We start from the raw sequence: 26590 nt of genomic DNA on the forward strand, positions 1-26590 counted from the left end.
TAAAATTACATCTATTTCTTCCAAGTTTGCTTTTTTGTCAAATACTGGATACCTTCACCTCATCAGGCCTCTAAAAATGAAACAGTCCAAGATGAGAAACTGCTCACAGCTTATGTCCACATCGAAGCCTGAACCTCTGTTGAGGAGCTACAAGCAGACGTCACATAATTTTAAAGGGGCATAACCTTTTATGTCATAACCTCATGTTCCCACTCATATTTTACAGAGGGAGCTACAGTTCTGAGGCATTTAAGCTTCCTTTTTCCTAATCTCTCATGTCTCCAAGTTGTCATTTCTTATCTGTGGCCCCTCCCTAACCTTGCAGTTCCTGAGGCAGTGAGATGAATTATTGTCATGTTTGTTTAGTGGCATATGACAAGGAACTGGAGTTACATGTGGACAGATTGAATGACATAGCTACAAGAAAGTGAGCTGTCAGCAACAGACATCATGACATGTGAGCACACGCATCTTTGGTGGACTTTGAAACACAGTGAAATCCTACACTCTGTTATTGGTTTCCGAGTGACAGCTTCATGCTCGGAGCTCATAGTATGTTCTGCAAACTCCTTCAGGGATCAAGCTGAAAATCTGACAAAGGCTAGTTTCTGAAGAAAAAAAATGCAGATTGAGGTGCAGAGCGGAGATTATGATTTTCCGCTGTTACTTCATCTTACTGGCTTAAAATCCTACAGTCTTGATTCACTGATTTACCTGGTGCTGAATAATAATGCCTTTCATTTAAATCCACTGACAGTGCTCAGCCCCAGAAGTGTGCAGAAAGAAATCAGGATTTTCAGTTTTTTTCCTGATGGTTTTATGTTTTGAATGATATTGTGTAAGTGAATAAATAATGTTAAACTTGAAACTTGACCTTGGCCTCAAGTTTATCTTTTATCTTTTACAATTAATTATCACTATGTTACTGGTTGGTTTCTGGGTGCCTAAGGAAGTAATGTTGGGGCCCAGCAGCTCACTTTTGCCCTGGTGCCCCTCAGAAGTTAATCCGTCCATGATCTCAACACTACCTGACATGTTGCTCAGCAGGCTGTGAATGGCTTTGCATGACCTAATAATAACAATAAACACAGCCTTTTGAGGTGGAATATTACTGGACACGACACTGATCAGGTGTGATAACCAATCACCTCTCATTTGTCAAGAGCTCCATTCACATCCACGGTCACGCCTCGGCAGGAAGTGACGACTGTGGCCACGAGCGTGACGAACGGCTTGTTCGAAAATACAACAAGGAAGTGACCGTTTATTGAGAAGGAAAATAATCACCAGAGGAAACATCTCTGCAAATCGGGGGTCGCTTCGCTCGGTTGTTGGGTGTCGGGGTGGGGTAAAGTCACCGTGGACTTGCCCGAGAGCCCGTTTGTGACCGTCTCGAGGGATTCTGCTTTTAGCCAGCTAGCTAGCTAGCGATGAACACGGACGTGGAATTTCACATCAGGCAGAATTATCCGTGGAACAAACTCCCCGCTAACGTCAAACAGGTACCGTGTCTTAACGTCTCCTCAGGCCGGGGGGCGAGGAGGCAGGGAGGGGGGGTTAACCTGTCAATGTCACACGGGCGGCTGTCAGCGACGCACCGCTCGCTCGCTCCCTTCCTCTGCAGGGGTTTCTCCGTTCAGCCGGAGCCATAACTGACCATCACTGTTGCAGCCTCTGCTATAACTCACACTAGCATCACATGACACACAAGGCGAGTCAAGTCAGATTTTTATTAATGTGGCCCAATACTACAAATCACACATTTGCTTCATGCAAATTACAACATCATCTGTCCTTAGACCCTGAAAGCGGACAACGAACAACTCCCCCGCAAAAAAAAAAAAAAAAAAACCTTTTAATGGGGAAAATGGTAGAAGCCTCAGGAGGAGCAGCAGAGGAAGTATTTCTCATGCAGGACTAATAGACACGCAGATTTACAGTATGGACAATAAGGATGACAACACCATACATTGTAAACATTAATGGCTGTTTGATAGGTGGCACCACATGATTTTAGTGCTTGTCACCTGCACGCATTGCAATGTCGGAAATCGTTAAGGATGTTATTAGTAGTGTGCACAGATCCCTCATCCTGCATAAACGTTGTGCCGTTACGCCAACATGTCGTGGCAAAGAGGAGGCGGGCACGTGCACATGTAGAGTATCTATGTGCTGTTGTTCCGGCTGCCTGCATCCCAGTGCATCCTCACCAAAGCTGAATAACTGATCAGAAAAAGACTTTCAGGCTTACTCTGTGTCAGCTGGGTTGTGCCAATATAACTGATCATTTTAAGAGTGCACCAAGTTGTCAGGTTGTTTTCCACTGATACCGATTTTGTTATTTCAATTCTGACAATAGGAGTATGATTTGATATCAGTGTTGATTTCCCTTGAATTTAAAATCCATATAACTCACTGCCTGGATGTAATGAGGCCATAGATTGCCATGGCACTAAAAACTGAGTTGGTGGTCTAAGCTGATAGTGAAAACGTTAATTTATAATAATAATAATAATAATGACATTGACACAGAAACAGAATTTAATGTGGATTGGTCATGTCACGGCCCATATCTGATTCACTTAATAAGGTCAGTTCTGGTGCTGATACTGATCAGGCATACTAGATCAGTGCATCCCTAGAAACTGAATCTGTTTGGAAGTATGCACTACTAAAACACTATATCAGCTGACACAACAAACTTAAAATGGCCCTTCCTTGATTACCTGGTCCTGTTTTGGGTCCCTGTGTCAAAATCTAGTTTTTAAGACCTTCATTGTTTCAGTTTTGTGTTTACATCTTGCATGTTTTTAAACTGATGTGTTAAATCAAATTACATTGTAGTAAATCTGGGGCCAGGTCATATTCTTGCATAGAAAATCTGTAAGCATTGCACACACAGTGGAAAGAAAAGGGGGTTAAAAGGGGCCTAGTAGCTAGTTTATTTGCACCCTAGCAGGTTAATTCAGCCATGGTCCTCACCTGTGTGCTGTGTTTGTTCTGCAGAGTTTGGGGAACTCTCAGCGCGAGTATGAGAAGCATGTGCTGCTGTACAGCATCCGCAACCAGCTGCGATTCCGCAATAACCTAGGTAAGTAAGTTTGTCCATAACACCAGTCCAGTGCTAAACAGGCACATTCTACTGTATGACATGTCATGATTCGGTGTGAGATTAAAAAGAGACGGAGCAAACAAATTCTTTTGCATTTTATGGGTCTAGAATAAAGCATGTGAGTACGTTTCTGGATTGGCCAGATATAATCTCAATCATCAAATACATTTAGGATAAATCTAATTGGTTATTCTGCATTAGCTTAAGTGTATGTAAAAGTAAAATAGCTGCTTAGTGTTAATTGTAACTGCACCAGACCAGGTTAGCATGTTTTATTGCAGGTACATTCAGCAAAATACTTGACTACTCTCTCGGTTCGTTTGTATGTGTATGAGTTGCTGTTATATTATTGGCATTATCCTAAAGCATACTTGTCTGCAATGATTGAGAAAGTGATTATATTACGACTTAATTAAAAAGTCCATGACACTTTATCTAATCAATAATGTTATTTCTCTTGTGACCATTCGGAGCTTGTTCCGGATCAATATTCCTTTTTCAACCTAGATTGATCTGGTATAGATTGACTAGAAGTGTTCCCTCATACAGTAACCCTGGCTGTGACCTGACTGCTGTGTCTGTGTGTTTTATGAGCAGTGCGCCACGTGAGGAAGGATGAGCGCAAGTACTATGAGGAGCTCCTGAAGTACAGCCGGGACCACCTGATGCTGTACCCATACCACCTGTCTGACATCATGGTCAAAGGGCTGCGAGTCACTCCGTTCTCATATTACATAGGAATCATGGAGGTGAGGAACTCATGCTGCATTGCAGAATAGAAGTGGCAAGACTGGTGTTTGATGTGGCTAAGCTTCGACACTTTTTGTGTTATCATAATCTCAGTAAGCAGGTACTCTCACACCTGAACATCTATCTTTGTGCACATAGTATGTGAAATCCCTCGCTGATTCAGGAGTCTTGCGTTTTATTCAGAAACCCAAGACAATAACACTGGTGATTTCACAATTTTATGTGAGCTTTCAGAACAATGAGCTGGGTAAACTCAAAAGAACAGAGCAGGAATTCTTGTTGTGCAGCAGCAAAGATTCTCTAATTGGTTTGGAAACATCCAGTCTCTGTTCATTTAAACTGAACAATGTCTTCAGTTTTGTAATCCCTGGAAACAACTGCAGAAATGGCAGTTTCAGGCAAAACAGGGAGTCGAAAGAAACCATTATAATAAGAAGGATCTGAGCTTTTTACAGCTCTGTGCTTTCATGTGTAGTGTGTTCTTTGTTGCACTAACAATGGCAATATACCAAATTATATGCTACTTCTCAATAAATCTAATAAAAGGTATCATTTTGTGCACTGAAAGCATTACTGTATGGTCAGTATATATAGAGGAGAAAGTCTTTGTCATTGGCTTGCATGGGTGAGTAGTGCACTTGAAATTTCATTTTGTTTGCATGCCAATAAGAGGGGAAATGTTGTAACCTAGCAACAGAGTTGTTGCATTTGATTATGAGATATACCCAGGTAGTTTATTAAATAATCTGCTGTTTTAGAAGAACATGTGGTGCAATATTGTACATGTAATGTTGCATTTCCTCACGTTGATAGTCTTGGCATCAGTCAGGCACTAGGTGTCAGTCAGTGTCTAGTGACAGTGCCTCATGTAGTAGTTCAGGGAGAAGACTGATCCCAGGACCAACACACCCAGAGAAAAATCTCTGTTTGTTCTGCAGTCAGTTTGGGCTTTGCCTGCACGGCGGCTCACTCCCACTGCTAAAGCTCAGTCTGTTGTTTGAGGCCGTCACAGCCGGGCTCACAGAGAACCAGTCTGTCGGAGACTTTGACCAGCCGGGTTCTCCTTGACTTCTGAATTTCTCAATTACATTACAAAGTCGACCGAGCACACATGTTCACGTGGCTAGAAGTGTTGCTTCTGAAAAGTAATCCATACTACATATATTGTAGTATATATGTAGTAAAGTACTTATCATTTCTTAATGATAGTAATTCAGTTACCTCTGTTCTGTTACACTTGAAGCAGATTATAGATATATTTATTATGTGATTTCTGTACATAATTTCCTCAGATGTATCTCCATTACTTCACAGTGTGTGTGTGTGTGTGTGTGTGTGTGTGTGTGTGTGTGTGTGTTCATTCATACTGTGTGTTTGCGGATGCTAGCTGCCACATTTGATTGTTCCACATTTAGCATACTTCCCATTTCATCAGAGCAGATGTGACTAATATGTTCTTTCTTATGACTTCACTTACAAATGTGAATAAAGATGAGCCATTTAGTTTTTAGCTCACTTAAAAAGGCTTCACCCACTTTTATATGCATGCTAAACTAAACTTGACTGAGCTTTAACTGTGGCCACTGAATTGCTGAAAGCTATGTCATATTCTTATAATCCGTCTTAAGCACTTAATGAAAACGGGGAGTAGAAATTAGCATGGCCGCCCAGATCTGCTAATCCTGTTATTAATCAGAGGCAGGGGACATAGAAAGGGGAGAGGAAAAATGAGTTTAATTCTTCTTTTCCCTGTCTCCTTTCTCCTTTCTTTTTTTGCACCTCCAGGATATTATGAACAGTGAGAAGAGTTACGACTCCTTGCCCAACTTCACTGCTGCTGACTGTGAGTTCTTTCCCCTTATATTTTTCCCCCTTCTCTCCTACACTGTTGAAATGACTTCACTGGGCTTCTGTGTAGCCCCCCACCACCACCTCCTTTTTCTGTGTGTCTGGTCTCTTTTCTACATCTTTGTTTTTAAAATGCTGTCAGAGTACAGGGCGGTAGAACAGTCTCTATGAAAAGATGCAAAGTTTTCAGGAAGCTGAGGGTCAGGAGGTCATTGGAGGGGCACTTTAAAACTTTAGAGATCTCCAATGGTTATTTGACTTTGCTGTATTATTCATAGTGAAAATCAGTTCTTCAGTACTGACCCTTACAAATGAGGGGACAAGGTAATTAATGGACAGAAAATTAATTGGTCACTCTTTTTAAAATCAGTTAACTGTGTTTGTGTCAGAAAAATTTGGAGATGTCATCTTTAGGAAATTGTAACTGCCATTTTTGTTTTACTTTTCTGGCGTTTAATCAACCAAGCAAATTAATCGGGAAAATAACTGACAAATTAATTTACTTAATTTATGTCTTGTTTCTTTTTTTCTCATTGTGAAACTGCGTTTCTAACACAGAGCAATTAAAAGATAAATTAAGCTAATCAAAATGTTGTTGTTTTTTGGAAAATGGGCTATTGGCACCTGAGTGCCAGCCTTTCAAGCAGGTGGAGCGTATATTATTTTTTTATACATTTTTCTTGGCAGGTGCATCAGATTTGTTTCAAGTGTTTTTGATCTGCTTCTGTGTTTTGGTTTTTAAGTACTGGGGGTTTGAGTTTTCTTAGAAAACTTACTACTACTCCTCTTAAATAACAGATCCTACAATAATGTTGTCTGTAATAGACATGGTTTTCATATCTCCTGACTAGCATAACTAATGAACATAAATTATTTCATTGTATTTCCATAACCAAACCAGAGCACTGGCCAAATGGTTTTTGGATTGGTTGTTATAAATCCTATTTCATAGTAAATCAAAATTGCTTCTCAAAAAAGAAAGCTGTCGCTTCTCTGATGTGTTACTCCGTCATTGAGGAGCCGTATTCCTCAGAAATTATTGCAAAACCCAATTAAGACTGCGTCAGCTGAAAGTCAAGTGTGAGGTCAGTTGTAGTGTTCTTTGACTTTCTGCTGTCAAGTGAAACAGGCTTTGGCATTGGCCTGTGAGTGACTGAGTCCTGGCAGTACAGGACCTTCATGCTGTGGAGACAGAAGGCTGCCAGCAGGCTGTCGGAGCCTTGCTCGGAGGGGCCTCTCTCCTCTAATCTCCCTGGAGGAGCTTTGGAAGTGTGTCATGCAGAAGTGGGTGGATGGAGAGACAGTGAAAGTGTGTGCGTGAGAGGTTTACGTGGGTGGATGTTTGTGTGTTGTGTCTGTGTCTCGGGGAAAAAGCAGGATACGCATGTTGGATTATGCCGCTTTAGGAGGCAGAAATGCGAACGTCCCTTACTGGTCACTGCTTGCATTGGCAACCGTCCCAGCACATTTTGCTCTGCCCCTTGCAGGCCTGTGCAGCACAGGCAAGAGGAGGTGACAAGGTGGGATTTGGAGACAAATTTTCATAACTCTGCTCTACACTAACTGTAAAACTTTTGCTATATGGCACAGCATCTCCTCAGATTCATAATGTACAGGTTAATTTGATTACAGATAGAAATGCCTGGACACACTTTTATTGGTAGACATACCTTGTGTGTATGTTGGTAGGTGGATTAGAGGTGCTTTAGTGTGTCTGTATATACGTGCGTGGGTAAGTGTGTGGATGTACACTGTCGGCAGAGTTTGGATGAGTCACTGTTACCGCTTTCGAAGCTCCTTCGTTGGTTGAAATAACTCTCCAATATGAAGTTGGAAATATCCAGAAAAACTCATTCTCCAACTTTGCTTCTTGTTGTAATTCTCTCCCATTTTTTTCCCTAAAGCTTCAGAAGCTGTAATTGAAAAATGCCAGGGACACTTTTGCAGCTGCATTGCAGCCAGATTTATTTTCTGTAGGGTTAATGTGTAGTGATTACAATTTCATAGCCAGTTACTGAGGCATGATTGAGTTTTACTGAGTCACTCATTTCCCCATCGTCCCACAGGTCTGCGGCTGCTTGGCATTGGGAGAAACCAGTACATCGACCTGATGAACCAGTGCAGATCCTCCAAAGTAAGACATGTTTATAAAATAGGCTTTTTAAGATAGCTGGATAATTTATAAAATGCAAACCTAACACTTAAGACATATAGATGTCATGTCTCTGCTTGCATTATGGACTCTGTTATGTTTGCACCTTTAGTGTAAAATACACATGGGAGTATAGGATATTGAATCCAGTAATACTTAACCTGTTTGGCATCCCAACAACAAACTGCGCAGCAATATTCAATTTAAAAACACATCCTCATAAATGTAATTAATTGCTGTGATATATAGAGTGAATTTTTGAGTCTTGTTCCACGATACTCTTTATAATCAAAATATCAACACTTCACAGTCCTTCTCAGTTTGTTTGGGTGACTTGAGCTCTCCACACCTGATGATCTTTTTTTGTCAGAAATTCTTCCGCAGGAAATCGGCGCGGGACCTGCTACCGGCCAAACCTGTAGAGATCTCTGTGGAGCCATGGTGGGTTGCACAGACAGGCTACATCACCGAGGACGATATCAGGGTGAGATAAGGACTTTGTTTCTTTTCTTTTCCATGTTTCAGTTTAAGTTTGATAATAGACATGTGTGTTTACATGTTTTATTTGTAGTGATAGCAGTTTGAGATTATGGGTAATATCGTGGTCGTAGGATGGGAGGAGAGAGAACAACATGAATTTTTTGTGAAAAGGTCTTTGTGGTGTGTCAGGTTTATTAAAGTTGAGCTATTTAATGAGTTCAATGACAAAACCACTGAGGAAGCAACACTTTATTTTAAATCTTTTTATAGTATGAGCAGTACATGTATAATAGATCTACAAATTGAATGAAAGAATGAGTGTTGATTTGATTTTTAACCTGAGCTTAAGTTACAGCTGTTCATCCCGTGAGCCCCCTCATTGCATGTTGAGATCTCACCTGACTAAAAATCATTATCTGCCAAGTTTACAACAGTTTTTTTCTGCCTCCCACAAAAGGCAACGCTGGAAAACAGTCCACACTGTTATCGCATGCAAATGAATTCATCCCTCCCAGCAGCTGCACTACCAATGTTGTTCGCTGGAGGTGGTTTTTGACATCCATGGAAACAAAGCCACAAGTACAGGTGCACTCTAATGTTGCCTCTATTGTGTGTGATTACAGATCTGTTCTCCAGCAGAGAAGAAAGCCATAGATAAGATGATAGATTCTGGTCCTCAGCTGGCTGGTACAATGGAGTACAATGTAGTGTTAAGTGAGTATCTGCGACATGTTGATATAACTGTATCTGTATACATTAGTCTTTAAGATATGATAAATGTAATACTCTGATACCGTACTTTGGCAAAATGAGCCAAAATGTACACTAATGTTCAGTATGTTTTCCTCTCTAATTCTCTGGTAATGCTGTTTATATATTGTTTTAATTCTAATAACACAATCCACTTTCTCGCTGTCAGTCTGTCAAAAACATTCAATAAGTTCCTTTATCTTTTGTAACACTATTTATAAGTTTATGGTAAAATTTACCATACATGGAGATAGAGGGTGACTAAAAATATGAAGCACTTTTCAGTATAATGCAGACCAGTATAACACCATTGTTAAATAAAATACCTCCCATCTTCACACCCTTCATAAAAGCATGTTAACTGCATTGTCCACCCTCAGGAGTATGTTTTATTTTTTCTAATAAGACATGAGAACAGCAACATGATAACTATGCGACGACTCAAGATTTTGCACATAGCATTGCTTCACTGTCTTCCTTTTTCCAAATTTGATTTGGTCCAGTCTCTTGTTGAATTATGTCGCATCATATATCTTGTTTCAACAGGAATTATGAAAACAAACTGTCTGTCTGAGGGGCCGTTTTGTGTTTGGCTTTACAGTCTTTGTGAAACGGCATTTTGAGATCTACCTTAGATCTGACATTAGACACGCTAACAGGTCATAGTAGAAAAAGCACAGGTATTACTAATAACAATAATTATGGCTCCTTTCTGTTAACGTGTGACAGTGACAGTGAACCAGCATGAACAACACCACGACCCTGAAACTGAAGCAACTGAATGGAATTCAGCCATCATTCATTTTATTATTTACACAGTGACATGTCAAAATGTGTTTGGTGAGAAAGGTCTATTGAATATATCTGCTTTTAAACCATTAAAAATAGGGTGATGAAATCATAAAATATTAAAAGCAGTTTGTTCAGATTTAGGTCCACTGGTGCAGGACTAGCTCCATCTATTAAAGCTCCACCCTCACTTAAGGGTACTAAGAATTTGAAAAATATGGGATTTTGATATAAAATACAAGAAAAACTTCTCATATAATGCCAAAAAATGTTAAGTATATTTAATGGAAATTCTAACATGGGCAAATAACGTCCTCATCAGTGTTCTGGTGTGAATTTAAAAGATGAAGCATGGGGACTGAGGTTGTGTCCAAGCAGTTTAAATGTTAATTAGAGAACACTTTGACAGTGATGAGCCTCTGCCACTGGAGTGCTGGTGACTGAGTGGGAATAGATACAGTTAAACACAGGAGGTGCTGCGTGATTTGAGTACAAGTACCTGTTTAAATGAGATTTTATTTCTTCCACTGCTCTTGAATGTCTACTCTTTCTGTTCTAATCAGACGAAGTTCAGTATCTAGATAGTAATATTATATATATATTTTTTCGGAACAACAACAGAGATGTTAATGTGAAGAAGCACAATCATGTTTAAAGAGTTGTTTTTGTATTTTTGTTCTTTTATTGCAGGCTTGTACAACCGGGGCTTCATTTACTTGGATGTTCCCATATCTGATGACAGCTGCATCTCAGGTGTGTGTGTGTGTGTGTGTGTGTGTGTGTGTGTGTGTGTTTTAACATCCTGTTATTATCTTCCCTGAAAAAATTGCCTTCACTAAACACTGTATGTAATTAAGTGACAACTGTGGGAACATAAATGAGCACTATGCTTAATGGACTTGCATTGCAATGCCTTATTTTGTCATTACAGATACATACAGTCTTTAAAAAAGAAAGCAGAGAAAACACTTAAGCAGCAAAATTAAAGAATGTAAAAAAAAAAACAAAAAAAAAAAAAGGAAATTTTTGTCCAGTTGTTCATCACTGTTTGTGTTTTTCAGTGCCCCCGCTGGAAGGCTTTGTCATGAACCGGGTCCAGGGCGATTACTTTGAAACGCTTCTCTACAAAATCTTTGTGTCCATTGATGAGCAGACAAACGTAGCGGAGGTAGGCTTTAGAAATATGTTTCATTGAGCCTGCTGTGCTCATTAAATGTAATATGACTGTGTCTGTGTGTCTATTGATCAATTTTTCAACCGAGTCCTATGTTCTTTTTTTCTTCCTGATCCTTTCTCCCTCTGTGACTCTCAGCTGGCGAATGTGTTGGAGATTGACTTGGACTTAGTGAAGGTGGGTGTCCATTTGCTGCAGAATGCGACAGTCTTACTGTAATGCCTAGACTAAAACACTGTTTTTCACAACAGGATGGTAAAACGGTAGATATGAGAAGTATGGCCCTGTAACTTCTCAAAAAGTTACATAATGCTCACATAGTGCACCTCTATCATACTGCTATATTATATGTAAAGGATAATTATGTAAAGATATTTTAAGGATGTTTTCATGGTCTAATGCAAAATACTTTCACAGTCGACTGCATGAAAGAAAGCAAAAAGCTCTTTTCTCTTTCATTTTGGAGCCAAATGTTGAGATTTAAGTTTGGAATCTAATCTGAATATATATTATAATATATATTATGTCATTTTGTTACAGTGGTACATTGGCTTTGCTGTTATTTTTGTTGCACTGGCCATTTCAAGTGGAATAAGGTGCAAATTGGTGAGAAAAGCAGGGACACAGTGTAGCCTAGGTGGTTTTACTCTGAATACATACTCACACACACCTGAGAGGTACACTGTGACACTCATACGCAGCACACACACAGTTTCAGATTAGATCCATCATGCCCCATGACTCTACCAGAGGGCTGAACCATACCATTTCAGTTGAATTGATGCTCAAGTTTGACCCAGTTTTCCCCAGTTCCCTATTCATTCTCTATCAGACACAGAGCCAAACTGCCTGTCAGTGTTACGACCTCCAGTTTGAAGCGCTGAACTCCCCTGTCCCTTGCTCTCATCTCATTCCTGCCGCTGAAAGGCAACACTTCAGAGAAGTGGTTGAAGGCAGCAGTGGCAGCGATTCTCCAGGAGAAACCCTGTAACGTCAGAGATGATTGAGATGTCTGAGAGGTCTCCTTTGTGTGCAGAACTTTTCCCATCGTGACCTAAGTTTAACTTTCTCTCATGTAATGACTACCTCATAGACTAAGTCACTCGAAAAAATTTTCTTCACTGTGCTTCTTTTGATATGATAAGAGGATAGCTAAGAGTTGACTTCAGCTTGCACCTCTAGAGCATCAAGGTGTAGAAAGCAATCACGTCTACCATACTTCACTGAAGTAGCCTGTTCAGTCTGAATAAAAGATTTAACAGCAAGGCAAGTTGACGACTGTATATATTCAGGAAATAATGGAAAACCCAGCCAACTCTTAAGTGGAAAGTACACAGTAGCACCTTTCTTTTCTTCCTTTTTTGAGACAGTTTGAGTCAGTGGACATGTAATGACTTTTTATTGTAGATGCTGTCTGCTCATCAAGTGAGCATCACCCCAAAGATCATTCAGGTAGTTTTTAATCTCTTTTAGACTCTCATAACTCAACATTGATGTCAGCAGAATTTGACCATGTGTTACAAAAGCAATCTTCTTATAACCAGCAAACCGTCGTGTCTATCAAAGCGGCCATGTTTTTTTGGACTACACTGTCACAACCTTCACGCATTGTTTAAATCGTTTTTTCTGATTACAGTGATGGTTTCTAGTTATCTCCTCCGAATGAAGGTTCAACTCTGACCATTTTGAGTCAATGTTAACACCAGCAATCATACAGTAAGAGATAAAGCTACCCCTTTTTCCAGCGACAGTCTCAAGACACTTTATTGTGAGTAAGTGCTGCAACCCGACTTTCTCTTTTTCATTTCCTGTTCATTGCCCTTTCTCATGGTCTATCCCCACCGAAGGTATAACTCAGGCAAACACTAAATGTAGTATAAATAGTAAAGGAGGGTTACAGGTTTGTGATATTGGCAGTGAAAGAGTAACTGAGGACCTGACTAGTGAAGTCAAATATTTTGTCTCTACTGTGTTTTGTTAGAATGCAGTGTCCATGTACTGTCGCCTCGGCTTTGCTGTAAAGAAAGGTCAGGTGTTCAGCTCAGACCAGCTCCACCCGACCTGGAAGAACGCTCCATCTGTCAACAGACTCAAGTATGTGCATCCATCCATTACTTCCACAGAACAAGCAAATTGCAATACGTCGTCTTAATTCGATCCATGGTCATCCCATAACTAGGAGTATATTTTCTTTTGAGAAGGTTGAGACGGTTGCAGAGTTTTACAAAATTGTGCTTACACTTGAATCATTTTTAAACACCAAAGGAAAACTTACTTGTATTTTATTGTAATTACAATGAAAAAAGAAACAAGACTAGGTAGATAAAACACCTAGCATGTGGCTGGACCACATCGTAGGCTATTTGCATTCTGTCTTGTGTCAGCTAGTTTCAACCCTTCATCTGTTTGCCTCTCTGTGCTATACAGTACTTTAATACAGCCAAATTTCCAACAAAGCTGACATATAGTCAGGACATATAGTCCTTTTTAAATGAACCAAGGACTCATTCCTGCAGCACTCTATAGGACTGGCCCCACTGTTGTGGTGCAGCCAAAAACGTACATATGTGAGGATTATTACATTTTACATGGTCAAGGAAATTATATTATATTGAAAGACCTAAACCACCTTTATGGTTAGGGGCTGATGATTTCAGTACACAATGTTTTGATATGTTCAATCTGCATGTTGAGTGTGTGAGTACCGGTGTCAGTACCTTTTCTGTGCTCTGTGTTAGGAGCACCATGGACCCTCAGAAGATGCTGCTGTCCTGGGAGCAGGGCAGTCCTGTCATGGAGGGAGGCTCCTCTGCCACCGACACCGACACCACCAGTCTGGAGGACCAAGGTCTGGCCACACACACACACACACACACACACACACACACACACACACACACACACACACACACACACACACACACACACACACACACACACACACACACACACACACACACACACACACAACACACACACACACACCACACACAACACACACACACACCACACAACACACACACACACACACACACACACACACACACAACACACACACACACACACACACACACACACACACACACACACACACACACACACACACACACACACACACACACACACACACACACACACACACACACACACACACACTCACACACACACACACACACACACACACACACACACACACACAACACACACACACACACACACACACACACACACACACACAACACACACACACACACACACACACACACACACACACACACACCACACACACACACACACACACACACACACACACACACACACACACACACACACACACACACACACACACACACACACACACACACACACACACACACACACACACACACACACACACACACACACACACACACACACACACACCACACACACACACACACACACACACACACACACACACACACACACACACAACACACACACACACACACACACACACACACACACAACACACACACACACACACCACACACACACACACACACACACACACACACCACACACACACACACACACACACACACACACACACACACACACACACCACCACACACACACACACACACACACACACACACACACACGGCTTGAAAGCATATTCAGCAATGTATGCAAATTAATACACATGCTGATGAATGCACACAAAGCACTTTCTGAATGTTACTTCAGAGGTTTTGAAGCAGCAGTGCTAATTAATCCCTAAGAAAGCTTGGTCATGCGTTTGAAAGTCATTCTCACATTAACAGGTGTTTGTCTAAAATGGTCGAATTTTTGGTCTGGTTTTAATATTGTTGTGCATGTTAAGCTTTATTGTTGGGTTGCTCGAACTAACAAACTGGATATTATGAAAGTATCCTGTTCGTCAACCACATTTATATGTTTATTATCAATTAAATTTAATCTATTTGAAAAAGAAAATGTTTTAGTCCTTATAAAAACATTTAATCTTCACAACATCACAGGCTAATGTCATCAGTTCAAGAGGGATAACAGCTGTGCAGTTGTGCAGTATTACATGCATTAATCTTACTGCACATAGTTCTTACTCTTGCTATGTGTCTTTTTTCTGTCTCTGTAGCAGACACAGCCAGCGTCAGCAGCCTGAGCATCCCAGCTGCACCCACCAAGAGGATCGCCTTCCTCTTTGACTCCACCCTTACAGCCTTCCTTATGATGGGCAACCTGTCTCCGGTTGGTGAATGGATGTGAACTTGAACAAACTTGAGCTGTCAATGTTAAAAAGGCTTATTACGAACAGAATCATTTTAATTTTGTGTCTTTGTCTTTGTATCAGAACCTGAAGAGTCACGCGGTGACCATGTTTGAAGTGGGTAAGCTGTCTGATGAGACTCTGGACAGCTTCCTGGCTGAGTTGGAGAAGGTGAGGCCATCAGTTACAACAAAGAAAATAAAGCTAGTGAAGCCTTTGTCAGAACCTTGTCTGATTGGCTGTCATTTGCGGTTAAAAAAACTAAAGGCTGTAAATTCGATTCAGCAAATTATTGTGTATATACTCATGAATACGACATGCATGCACACGAACACTATGGTTTAACTTCTCCGCTGGTTTCTGCGGCTCCAGGTGGAGAGCACAGCAGAGGGCGAGGCACAGCGTTACTTTGACCACGCTCTGACCCTGAAAAACACCATCCTCTTCCTGCGCTACAACAAAGAACTCACTCAGGACCAAGGACCTGATATCCCAAATATAGGTAACTAGACAGTTACACTCTCTTTTCCATTGCCTTTACGGGTAACCACATACAAGAATCAGACTTCATACACCTGCACGTGTCTAGACCAGATTTGGTTTCTTGTGTTTTGCAGCTGTCATTCCGGTTTTGGTTTTAAGTTCTCGCTGCTTTCCCACCTCCAACAGCACAAGTGCACAAAATAGAAACTCAAATTTTTGTCTACTATCTGCACACAGTTCTGTCTGTGCTTCGTCTGTGTTTTCTGGAGTCAGGTGACATGACCTGTGGAAAAAAAAAAAAAAATGCAGGTGACATTTTGTAACGATCGTTTCAGAATCACTCTCAAACCTGCACATAGCAGTCAGACTGAAGTTTAACGTGAGAGCCGCGTGGTGTGAAGTGAATGACACACACACACACACGCACACACGCACACACACACGAAGAGAGACTATAGCTGTTAATGTAACATACATTTGCTCTGTAGCATGACAGATGCAGAATCATTAAATCTTGAAGTACATTAATTACACTACACCTCTACGTGTCTCGTAACATTGTCTTTTGATCATGTGTGTATTAATTGGTGTATGATTCAAAGCACAAATGACTCATTTTAGTAAAAACAGATATGTATTTCTCTATGTAAGTCTTTAAACAATGTGCAATTCAGGTGAAAAGAGAAATCAACAGCTCTTTAACACTTTGTCCCAGTCGTTTATTTTGTCTCTGTGGTAATTCAACGATATTCTGAACTGTCAGTACCACATTTGCAACAAACAGCTCCTCTAAATGATTCATATTCAGCTACCTAAACCTGTTTTGTGGTCATAGAAAATCAATAACTCATTAAATGTTTAGGTTGTGTATAAGGCTGGGAACACTCTTCTGGGAAAAACAAAGAGGAAAGTGGCAAACTACTTCTTTGTGTCACTCCCGGCTGTCTGTTCCTCACCTGTGTCTGAACAGTTTTTCTTGAATATGGTTCTGGATGAAGAGGCATAGTGCGAGTCCACAGTAAAGCTGTATTGTTCTACTCGTGTCTCTAGAGGGAGCAGCAGAGACTGAGTCCTCCAATGACGACAAAGCAAATCTCTGAGTTTCCATGTAGCTACCATTGTGCCACCAGATGCTGTTTGTTTGGTTTGGCTGCGTGCCTCATTCCTGATTGTCTTATCTCTCAGTCCTCCTCAGCTGCTTCTCCAGGCCTTTGCTGAGGAGTGAGTGCAGCGAGAGCCTGCTGCCTGAAGCTAAACTAAGCCCCTAATGATACAAAAACTCTAGTGATGATTGCTCATTTAGGAAGTGAGGAAAATTTATCTTGCCAACAAAAATAAATTTTGTAAATTCTCAACAAACCAGACTTAATTTGGCTGCAGATTGTATTTGAAAGGCTGTAGAAAAGAAAAGAAAAAATAATGGAGAGTTGAATTGTGATTCCAACATATAGAGTTAGTTAATGATGGCCTGTTCACTATGGAGGCATTGATTTAGTGAATATGAAGCAGCATCATTATCACATTAACTGGATTTGTAAAGAACTTGCTCTCTCTGCATTGTGAAATAAATATAAACCTCTTGACCTTTTTGGCTGGGTTTTAGTCAGTTCTTACATCATACGTCTGTGACACTCAACTCTGGTTATAATTTATCTGTTAATTATCACTATCAGCAGCTCACAGACACTTCCTATATTATTTATATCTTCTGTTGGAGGCATGAGGTGATTCTTAATTTCAAAATGTCAAGATGACACTTGTGTCCTTTGAGAGGACGCTCTTCATAAGTCAGCTTGGAGAGAAAATTCTTCTTAACACCACTGTTATAAATGAAGGAAGGATCTATACTGTGCCTGATCCACTGCTCTTCAGCTGCGTCAGTGTCTGATGCAGCAACAATAAGTTGCATTTTGTGAAATGTGGTTATTCACTTCCCTTCCTGAGAGGTAGATCAGAAGACTCATACCACTCTCCTATCTGTGATTAAGCTTTAGCTAGCAGTTTGTTTAGCTTAGCTTAGCTTAGCTTAGCAGAAAGACTGGGAACAGGGGAAACAGCTAACCAAAATGTTGTTTTATTGCTTGAAAGAAAGAAATGTACTATATAGAAGATACAATAGTGTAAACTACGTGCACACACCCAATGACTTGCACTCGGCTCTCAGCCTATCCTGTATAAAAGTTGTGACTGCCCCCCCCCCCCCGACTAGGATTCCCCTTGGACATGTTGCGCTGTGAGAGCCTGCTGGGTCTGGACCAGGCCACCTGCAGCCGCGTCCTCAACAAGAACTACAAGCTGCTGGTGTCGATGGCGCCGCTCAGCAACGAGATCAGACCCATCAGCAGCTGCACGCCTCAGGTACAACGCCAAGAGGGAGGGAGAACAGAGGGGGTACTAAGTAGCATGCTTGAATACTGGATCCAATATGTGTGTGGGTGTGTGTGTGTGTGTGTGTGTGCGCGTTAGGATGTGAGAGTGCTCTGTGTGTTTGTGTTTTAGTCAACAGTTAATGCGCTTATGCTTGTGTGTTTTGTGTGGTTGTGTTTGCCCTCTCGCTGTGTGTTCACACTTGTGTGGCCTGAGTGATTTGTGACTGTGTGTGTACGCTTTGTGAGTGCTCAGCCCGCAGTTGCCCCAACAACAAGACTACACAAAGAGAGAGAGGAGAGGGAGGGAGAGAGGAGGAGGCAAGGCTCATGAGTAATTCCTCTGCCTGGCCACACTCCAGATTTCTAGCTGAGCTCAGAGAGACAGAGGGAAAGAAGTTAAACTCTTGTTGTGCCATTCACGCTGCTGTTTATTCTTACACCACCGGGACTCGGTGAAGTGGAATTCAGTGAATTCTTCTTTGTTTTCTACTCACATCTCTCATAGCAGCTTCATTTTCTACATCTCAGACAGAAGAACAACATAAGACCAATTATTCCTCTTTGTGCTCGTTGCTCGTTTGAAATATTTGTTTATGTGAGAAATGAAATGGAGAGGTGTCTGTCTGAGGATGTGTACATGTAGGTGCATTAGTTCTGCTCCTGTGCACTTGTGTGTGAGTACATGTGTGTGTTTGTTTCTCCCTGCAGCACATTGGCCCGGCCATCCCTGAGGTGAGCTCCATCTGGTTCAAGCTCTACCTGTACCACGTGACCGGCCAAGGCCCGCCGTCTCTGCTGCTCTCCAAAGGCTCCAGGCTCCGCAAACTGCCGCTCATATTCCAGGTTAGTCTAAACTAATTATTAATCAGGCAGGTTAAATATGTGTAGGTATACAGTGGACTGAGGATATGTGTGCTGATGCAGGTATAAGCAAAAGAAACCTCTTTGAAGTTGGATAAGAAAAGCCACACATGTGATTACAGAAACAGTACTCTGGTTCTGATCAAAGACGTGTACGGGTAGTTTTTCATTCATCTTTGACACCTGCCCTTTTAAAATGTTGACCTTGCTGTTTCAGTTGGACGAGCAGGTAATCAGAGCACTGGAGGTGAAATTCAAGGCTTTCCTTCATCCACCGTCAACCTTCATTTTTTCATCAAAGCACCAGAGTTCATCAGAGTCACAGTCGCACCACACTGTGCACCTGCATTTTCCTCCTTCCATGGCCTCCCAGTGGTCTTGGAATTTTATGAACTATTCTGGGAATGCACAGCAGGGAACAAAAGAGAATTGGATGTAGTGAATTCTCAGGGGAGGACGGGTAATATCGTGCAAATGGGTCACTTTATGAAAACATGGCAGCTTGTATTCCTCTACACGTTTCAGACGACAGACTGTTTGTCTTCATGGTGAACCTACCTGTAGTAAAAACCGAACTTCTTACCCCTTCACCACTTTCAGAGCATAATACAACTATTTAAAAAAACAAAACAAGAAAAAATAATAATATCTTAGCTTCATGGAAAAGTTGAGGCTTAATCAGGCAGAGTCCCCCCAAAAGTCATAGCAGGTAAAATCAGTGCCCGACTGGAGCTTTAATTACTTTAATCAGTTAATGTTTGCCATAGTGGGAGGTTGACAAGTTGACATGTTAATTTAATTGGAGGATTGAGGTTTCCACTGCTTCTTTCTTGTTTTTTGCGTCCCCAGATTAAACCGTTTCTAATATAAACAATAGAGAGGTTTCGTATTAAATTTAGAAACTTGATAAGCGTTATCGCCTTTGTACAGCTGGGAGATACTGAACAATACTTTATTTCATCTACCTTTAACTTCACTGAAAATTACTCCAATATTAAAAAATGTATAAATGTTTATTGTTTTGTATGTTGAGTTATGAGCTGCCTGAGGAAGATGTGCTCGCATGATGGTTTCAGTTATTAGCAGCTGTGGAAGAATTCATTGTTTGACCATTTTTACTCTGTTCAGGTGTATGACAGGTTGTTGATCACTTCCTGGGGTCATGACCCTGGAGTCGTCCCTACGTCAAACGTGCTGACCATGCTCAATGATGCTCTCACACACTCTGCTGTCCTCATCCAGGTGAACACACATACATGAGCCTGATCTTTCTGTGAGGTGTTTCATGTTATCTCAAGGTGTTTTTTTGCATGTTTATTTCAGTTGTAACTTGTGTATTTGGTGCCAAGTCTCTCTGTGTTGATGTTCAAACTGTATGTGTGTATAACCCTCAGGGTCATGGTATGCATGGCCATGGAGAAACGGTTCACATCCCGTTCCCTTTCGATGAAGAGGATCTGAAGGGGGGTAAGATACTCTTTGTGCATGAGGCTGTACCATATGTTATATTATAAAGAATAATTCATTCATATAAAACCAATTCAATATAAGTCTTTAACCAAGCAATGTTTGTTTTTGAAGTTTTTTGAAGTGTTTATTGGTGGTGTTGTAAAATGTCTTCATACATATGCAAACTAATTAACACAAAAAAAAGACATCATATCTGTTTATAACTCCATTATAATGTAATGTATGATTTAATTATATAACAATTATGTGTTTCTTTACTGCTTATAAATGATAAATGGGGGGTTAAAGTGTCAGCCTCTTTTCTTGTGTATACAGCAGAATTAACTTATTAATTGATGATATTATACCGTATGTTGTTATATTCTCAGAGCAATGTTGTGTATAAATGACTGAACACAACCTCAGTCAAGCACAAAAACTCAATTCATTCATATCAATCTTACCCATCTTCATCATTGTGAGGACTCTGGCCCGTCTGGAGTTCAAGGTTACACTTGAAGCATCATTCCCATTGGTCGTGTTGTCTCTCTCTCTCTCTCTCTCTCTCTCTCTCTCTCTCTCTTTCTCTCTCCCTCTCTCTCCCTCTCCCTCTCCCTCCTTCCTGTGCAGAGTTCTCCTGCTCCAACATGTGTGTGCACAAAGCGCTGCAGAAGCTGAAGGAACAGGTGGACCTGGAGCACCAGTGTGGCTACATCACCATGCTCAACTCCAACAACAGGCACCGTCGCAGGGCCAGCGACAGTGCCGAGTGCAGAGGTGAGGGCAGCCAACGCAAGCACACTTTGTTTTTGTTTTTTTTTGTTTGCACTCAGATGTGCGTCTATGTGAGCACTGAACAGGCAAGACTTATAGTTGAATTAGTAACAATGTCCTTGCCTCTGATGGCCATTGGCACTGATGGTGCAAATTAGATAAAGATTGCTCACAGTCCACTTTAATTATGCTGTTTGTCTGCATAATTGTGCCTCCTATTGTGATAGCCTTTGCTAATGGACGTGGATCGAACTGCCTTAGCCTTTACATGGAGAATCACTGATTTAATCTTGCTGACAAAAGTGATCAAAGATTTTGTTTAATGTAGGTATTTATGCATATTACAGTACGCAGTTCATGCAAATAGTCAAACTAATATTTATTGAGCAAAAGGGAAATTATTCAAAAGTTCAGCCTTTAACGAAGCTTCTTAACTGAAGGTCATTCGAGCCTTAATCCAGCTGTGATCAGTTTCCCAGAAAAAACATTTCAATGCCTTAATGTTGATGGAGGTTTGTTGACTTTCTCCAAGGAGACACTCACCTAGGTGGAGGCCTGGACACCAATGGCAGCACTGAGTCCTTTGAGCTTGTGACAGAGGAGAATAATGGGGCAGGCAAAGGAAAGACTGACAGTAGGTTTACTGTTTTGGTTAATGTATTTATTATTCATTAATGTCTTCAATAACTTAATCAGATGTATGAGAGTTGGACGAGGTGGTGAGGACAGCAGAGAGTAAAGGATAACCTGGCACAAAGGTCTCACGTCAGCTTCAAAATGAAAGTCATCCCCATCCCTCCTCTCTCTTGTCAATCCCTTTCTTTCAGCCCTTTCATCTGAAGATGAATGGGTCCCCCTCGAACTGTGCTTCGGCATGCCTCTCTTCAGCTCCGAGCTCAACCGCAAAGTGTGTCGAAAAATCGCCTCGCACAAGCTCTGCAGCAACGAAAGGTGAAAAAAACCAAACCAAGAAAAAACCCCACCCAGCTTCCTCACAAATTTCTCTTTTGTTTAAAACATTGAGACAAGTGTAAAGAAAAGTGTTGCAGCAGTGCCAGACTTCAGGCTTTGTTGTTCTTTCAGCCTTCAAGAACTACTTCACTCAAGCCGAAAGCTGTCGCTGAAGGTGTTGAGCTTTGTTCAGTCATTCCAGGTAAAAACATGCTGCTGTCTCTTCAGGCTGCCACTTGAGAAAACTGACAGAGAAGAAAAGATGGAGCTGTGTCCAATGAAAATATCAGGAATCAGGAATTTAATTTTACAGATGGAGTTTGTTAGAATGAATCAAAATTAATGAGTGATTAATAATTTATAAATACATTTAGCAGAATTGTTGTTTTAATCTGGTTTTGATTATTCAACGCTGTCCAGCAGCCACATCATTAAACCTTTTGTTTTGAATCAATATCAATCAATCAATACAGTGTGCTACTCTTGCACCAATTAGTTCATTTAGAAGGCATCTTAATAGATTTGCCAAACGCTTAAAGATATTAAACAGCGACTTAAGTTTTTTTATTTTATTTATTTATTTATTTATATATATATATATATATATATATATATATATATATATATATATTTTTTTTTTTTTATATATAAAAGACAAAAATCCAAACATGTAAACAGTAATGTGTATTGTACATGTAGTGTCCTGAAATTATAGGAGAAATAAAAGAAATACATAGGAGACAAATAAAAGAATAATATGTGACTGTTGAAAATTGAGTGCAACAGCATGAGAGGTTAATGTGAGAGATGGGTTCAGATGTAATGAGGTTTTCTTTTGATTTGCAAATGTATTAGTGTGTGTGAGAATGTGTGCGTTTCAGTCAGTGTTGATGTGTGTAAAGGTGAAGAGAAAGGTGGAGAAAAACAAGGCAATTTAAAGCAGAATGTAAAAAATAAGAGAAAAAAATAAAAAGGAAGTGTGAAGGACGTGGTAAATATGTACTTTTAGTTTTAAACATCATGTCTCTTCTGCATGAGGTCTGCTCTGTGACACACAGACTGGAAATCAGACAGGAGCCATTCTACTTAGCCTTTCCTGATTTGTTGTTTTAATCCCAGAGAAACGTAACCTTGTCCCACATATCCTCTTTGCCCGGTGTGCTGATCTGTGACCTTTGCCCTGTGTTTGGCAGGACGGCAGCCAGCCCTCTGACCTGGACAGCGGCGTGTCGAACCCTCTCAGTCAGCCCCCGGCGGAGTCCGGTGTCCCCCTGCCCGCCCTTAACCTCCTCTTCAAGGACGGACAGCTGAGGGAATGGAGCGGACGGGCCCCTCCTGCTCTGGACATCTCAGCCCTGCAGAAGGACCAACCCACATAAACCAACCACCCCCTCCCCACCACCACCACCCCAAGATTTGGTCACGAAGAAAAAAAACAACATCTCCTTGAAAAGGACCACCCTCTCTTGCAGCGTCGCGTCTCTTTGAGGAAATTGTTACTCGAGGGTCGACCCTACATCTTCATATGCGACCACAAGGAAACACTTCATAAAACTTTGCCCTCTCTTGTTCATCAGTATCCAATCACGGGAAAATTAGCCCCGCCAGCACTTTGTCATTTACCTACTTTATGAGGAATCATCCTTGCCAACACTAGTTTGACCCCCCCCCTCCCCCCGACGCTTCCCTCTGTGATTCCTCGTATTCGTAGCAAGGCAGTGTTATCTGTTGGAGTGGTGCTATTATCACACTATATAAAAGTGATGCAGGTAAACATCATATAACCTGGAAGACCATTTAACTGGAACACAAGTGCTGTTCTCTACTGACTCCCCCTCCCCCCTCCCCCCTCCCCTCCAACCTTTCAATCAATGGATGTTTTGTGATCTTTGAGAGCGGAGTGTAAAGTGGTTAATATTGTATAGATGTTCTAAAAATGACCCACAAAATAAACAATGAAGTGTTGAACAGACTTCTTCAGGAATCAATTGGTGATATGCATATTCTAGGACCAAGTTATTTGGACTTGCCAGTCAAAGGAGAGTCTAAATACAGACTCTCCCGCTGCCTCCCTGTGTTGTCTCATGTTAAGTGATCTGATGCATGATACCGTTGCACAACCTGTACCATAAAAAAATACTTCACTCTTGTAATCAATATTGGGCATTTTTTTTTTTTTTTATTTGCACTTTGCAGGATTTCACCAAACCTGGGGATGAAGAAATGACATTTATTTTTTTGTTTTTAAACAAGGGATCTCTACTAGTGCGCACATGATTTTAGAGCTCACGTCTACCACAAGGAAGTGTTTCCTCTTGGAAACTCAGACACACTAAAAATCGACGGGGGCGTCAGCGAAACTGCTGTTTTTTTTATGCTTTGTTATCATTCTTTCTCAGTGCAAGAGAACACCAAAGACCAATTTTTCTCCCTGTAAAATATTTTATTTCACTTCCGTTTTACTGTCCTTCCTTTTCATTTTGTTGCCTTATTACTGTCAGCCAATCAGAAACTACCAGGTCTCGGCTCAAATCAGCTGATTTAATTAGATGTTTTTGGTTTTTTTTTTAGGTTTTTGCAAATTTAATGATTTAAAATGATTTATGTGATTTTCATTGAGTGTATATAACAAATACAATCAACAGCATTGGGTCACAAACTACCAACCATGACCCCTGCTCGAGAGGCTGGCAAGATTAACCAAGTGTAACTAACGGGACTGAATGGGAACAGTCAGGTCTGTGTGTTTGACCCAGGCCTGTTGCCGCTGTTGCCTGCCAGTATCTCTCCCTGGATCGACTCCAGTTTGTGTGCAGTGCAGTGCAGTGCACTCTTGGCTATCCCCGCAACACTCTCCAGGGGATTCTGTTTACATCATGTTTTCAAAAAATGGGGTTTGTAGTCGAGAGAGAAGAAGTCGACTCCGCTGTGAAGGCTGTCACAGACCCAAGGGATGGAACTGCTAATGCTTTGCCCAGCTTCGCAGAGATGTAATGGCCCAAAAAGTGTCTGAAGTCTGTCATGAATTTTCAGTGTGGTTCCAAGAATATAAAGTACTTTATATTGCATAAAGAATGGTAACCCATTTAGTTTTGTTTTTTTTGTTGGTTTTTTCTTTTTGATTTTGGCCTTCTGTAGTTTTTGACCCACTTGTGGTTGTTGTTTCTAATAACGTGATGCTGAACTAGAAAAAAAAAAAGACTTAACATGAGGTCCCATTGAAGCATGATGACTGTGTAGAAACTGTTGTGTGTATGTTGTGTATGCGTGTGTATTGTACACCTTACTATTGGTGTGTTTTAATACACGCCTACCTTTCACAATAAGAGTCCCCACCCCCACCCCCAATCCTGCCTGTCTGTTATCTGGTTGCAGTTATTTGGTCATCCCAGATATCCCCCATCCTCTCCCAGGTATACATCCACCACAGTGTTTCAAAAAATGCTAGTTTTATATGTCAGCCTATATTTTAAGAAATCTTTGTTGTAGCTTGTTTAATGGGACTGTGAATATCATTGACTGAGTTAATGATGATGCTCTTGAAATTAAATGGGGAAAAAAAGAAAAGAAAGTGACATTCCTTCAACATGCCCTCCTCTTCCATTCTTGCTCCATGTCCGATCTGCTCAAGATACATGTTATTATTACAAATAAATATGTAAAAAGTATATGAAAATATAAATAAATATGTAATAAGAACAAACTCTTTTTCCTCCCTGAAAATGTCTCTAAGTGTTGTTTCTTTTCTGATCTATACTTTGAGGTTTTGTATCACTGATTCCAGCCTCTACTTGCTCTGAATTGTAGCCAATCGCATTACACGATATTAGGCCGCTAGATGTTTTCGAAGCCAGGTGGAACAGATGGTGTGCAAGACGCAGCGGCCCGGATGCTCTGTCCATCTGCTTCAAGTATACACTTGTTCACCAATCCTTGTAGATGTAAATGGAAACTGAGCTGAAAAACAATGTCTGATACATGGGTGTGAAGCCTTTGAGAAGCTATGAAAAGCCCACATTTCAGTCTGTGACTGGTTGTGCCCCCACTGGACAGGTGGAGTCCTGCCTAATTGACTGTGTCTCCCAGGTCTCCCTGCTTCAGTAATTTCCCAGCACCACAAATTACACTGTGTCACCTGGGGGGTGGGGGCGGCACCAGGGGCATAAACTGGGTCACACCACCTGAGGATAAGGAGCTCGAAGAAGCGGTCAGATAGGCTGCATGTCACCACTCTCACAGTTCATTTCTTCCCTAACACCCTCAGCCACACACTGATACAGAACCTCGTGCTTGGGAAAGGTGTAATGCGGATCTGCTGAATTCATTTTGCAAATTTGGTATTTCTGAATCCCATCATATGTATTGTCAAACTGGGAAT

At 41.0% G+C, this 26590-nt stretch overlaps 1 protein-coding gene across 2 annotated transcripts; it reads left to right on the forward strand.

Moving 5' to 3' along the window:
- The first annotated feature begins 1198 nt into the window (after positions 1-1198).
- fam91a1 (family with sequence similarity 91 member A1) lies at positions 1199-25937 on the forward strand. Of its 2 annotated transcripts, none has more exons than XM_056399751.1 (24): positions 1199-1502; positions 3007-3091; positions 3710-3861; positions 5648-5705; positions 7777-7844; positions 8233-8346; positions 8966-9056; positions 10572-10634; positions 10943-11049; positions 11194-11232; positions 13037-13149; positions 13794-13903; positions 15194-15306; positions 15410-15496; positions 15698-15827; positions 18018-18166; positions 18886-19020; positions 20167-20280; positions 20433-20505; positions 21118-21264; positions 21797-21895; positions 22089-22212; positions 22345-22414; positions 23406-25937. In XM_056399751.1, exons 1-24 carry the CDS (start codon positions 1431-1433, stop codon positions 23589-23591), a joined length of 2499 nt encoding a protein of 832 aa, XP_056255726.1. In that variant the 5' UTR covers positions 1199-1430; the 3' UTR covers positions 23592-25937. The 2 variants fall into 2 exon arrangements, with proteins under 2 accessions (XP_056255726.1, XP_056255724.1); XM_056399749.1 differs by having other exon boundaries at positions 1200-1502; positions 21794-21895.
- The last annotated feature ends 653 nt before the right edge of the window (positions 25938-26590 follow it).

The sequence above is a fragment of the Seriola aureovittata genome, chromosome 16 (genome assembly GCF_021018895.1).
Source record: "Seriola aureovittata isolate HTS-2021-v1 ecotype China chromosome 16, ASM2101889v1, whole genome shotgun sequence".
In the NCBI taxonomy this organism is placed as follows: domain Eukaryota; kingdom Metazoa; phylum Chordata; class Actinopteri; order Carangiformes; family Carangidae; genus Seriola; species Seriola aureovittata.

Coding starts and splice junctions, on each gene's coding strand:
- fam91a1 (XM_056399749.1), top strand. CDS start 1,431: ATGAACACGGACGTGGAATTTCACATCAGGCAGAATTATCCGTGGAAC. Junction 3,092..3,709: donor GCGATTCCGCAATAACCTAG/GTAAGTAAGTTT, acceptor TTTTATGAGCAG/TGCGCCACGTGAGGAAGGAT. Junction 7,845..8,232: donor ACCAGTGCAGATCCTCCAAA/GTAAGACATGTT, acceptor TTTTTTTGTCAG/AAATTCTTCCGCAGGAAATC.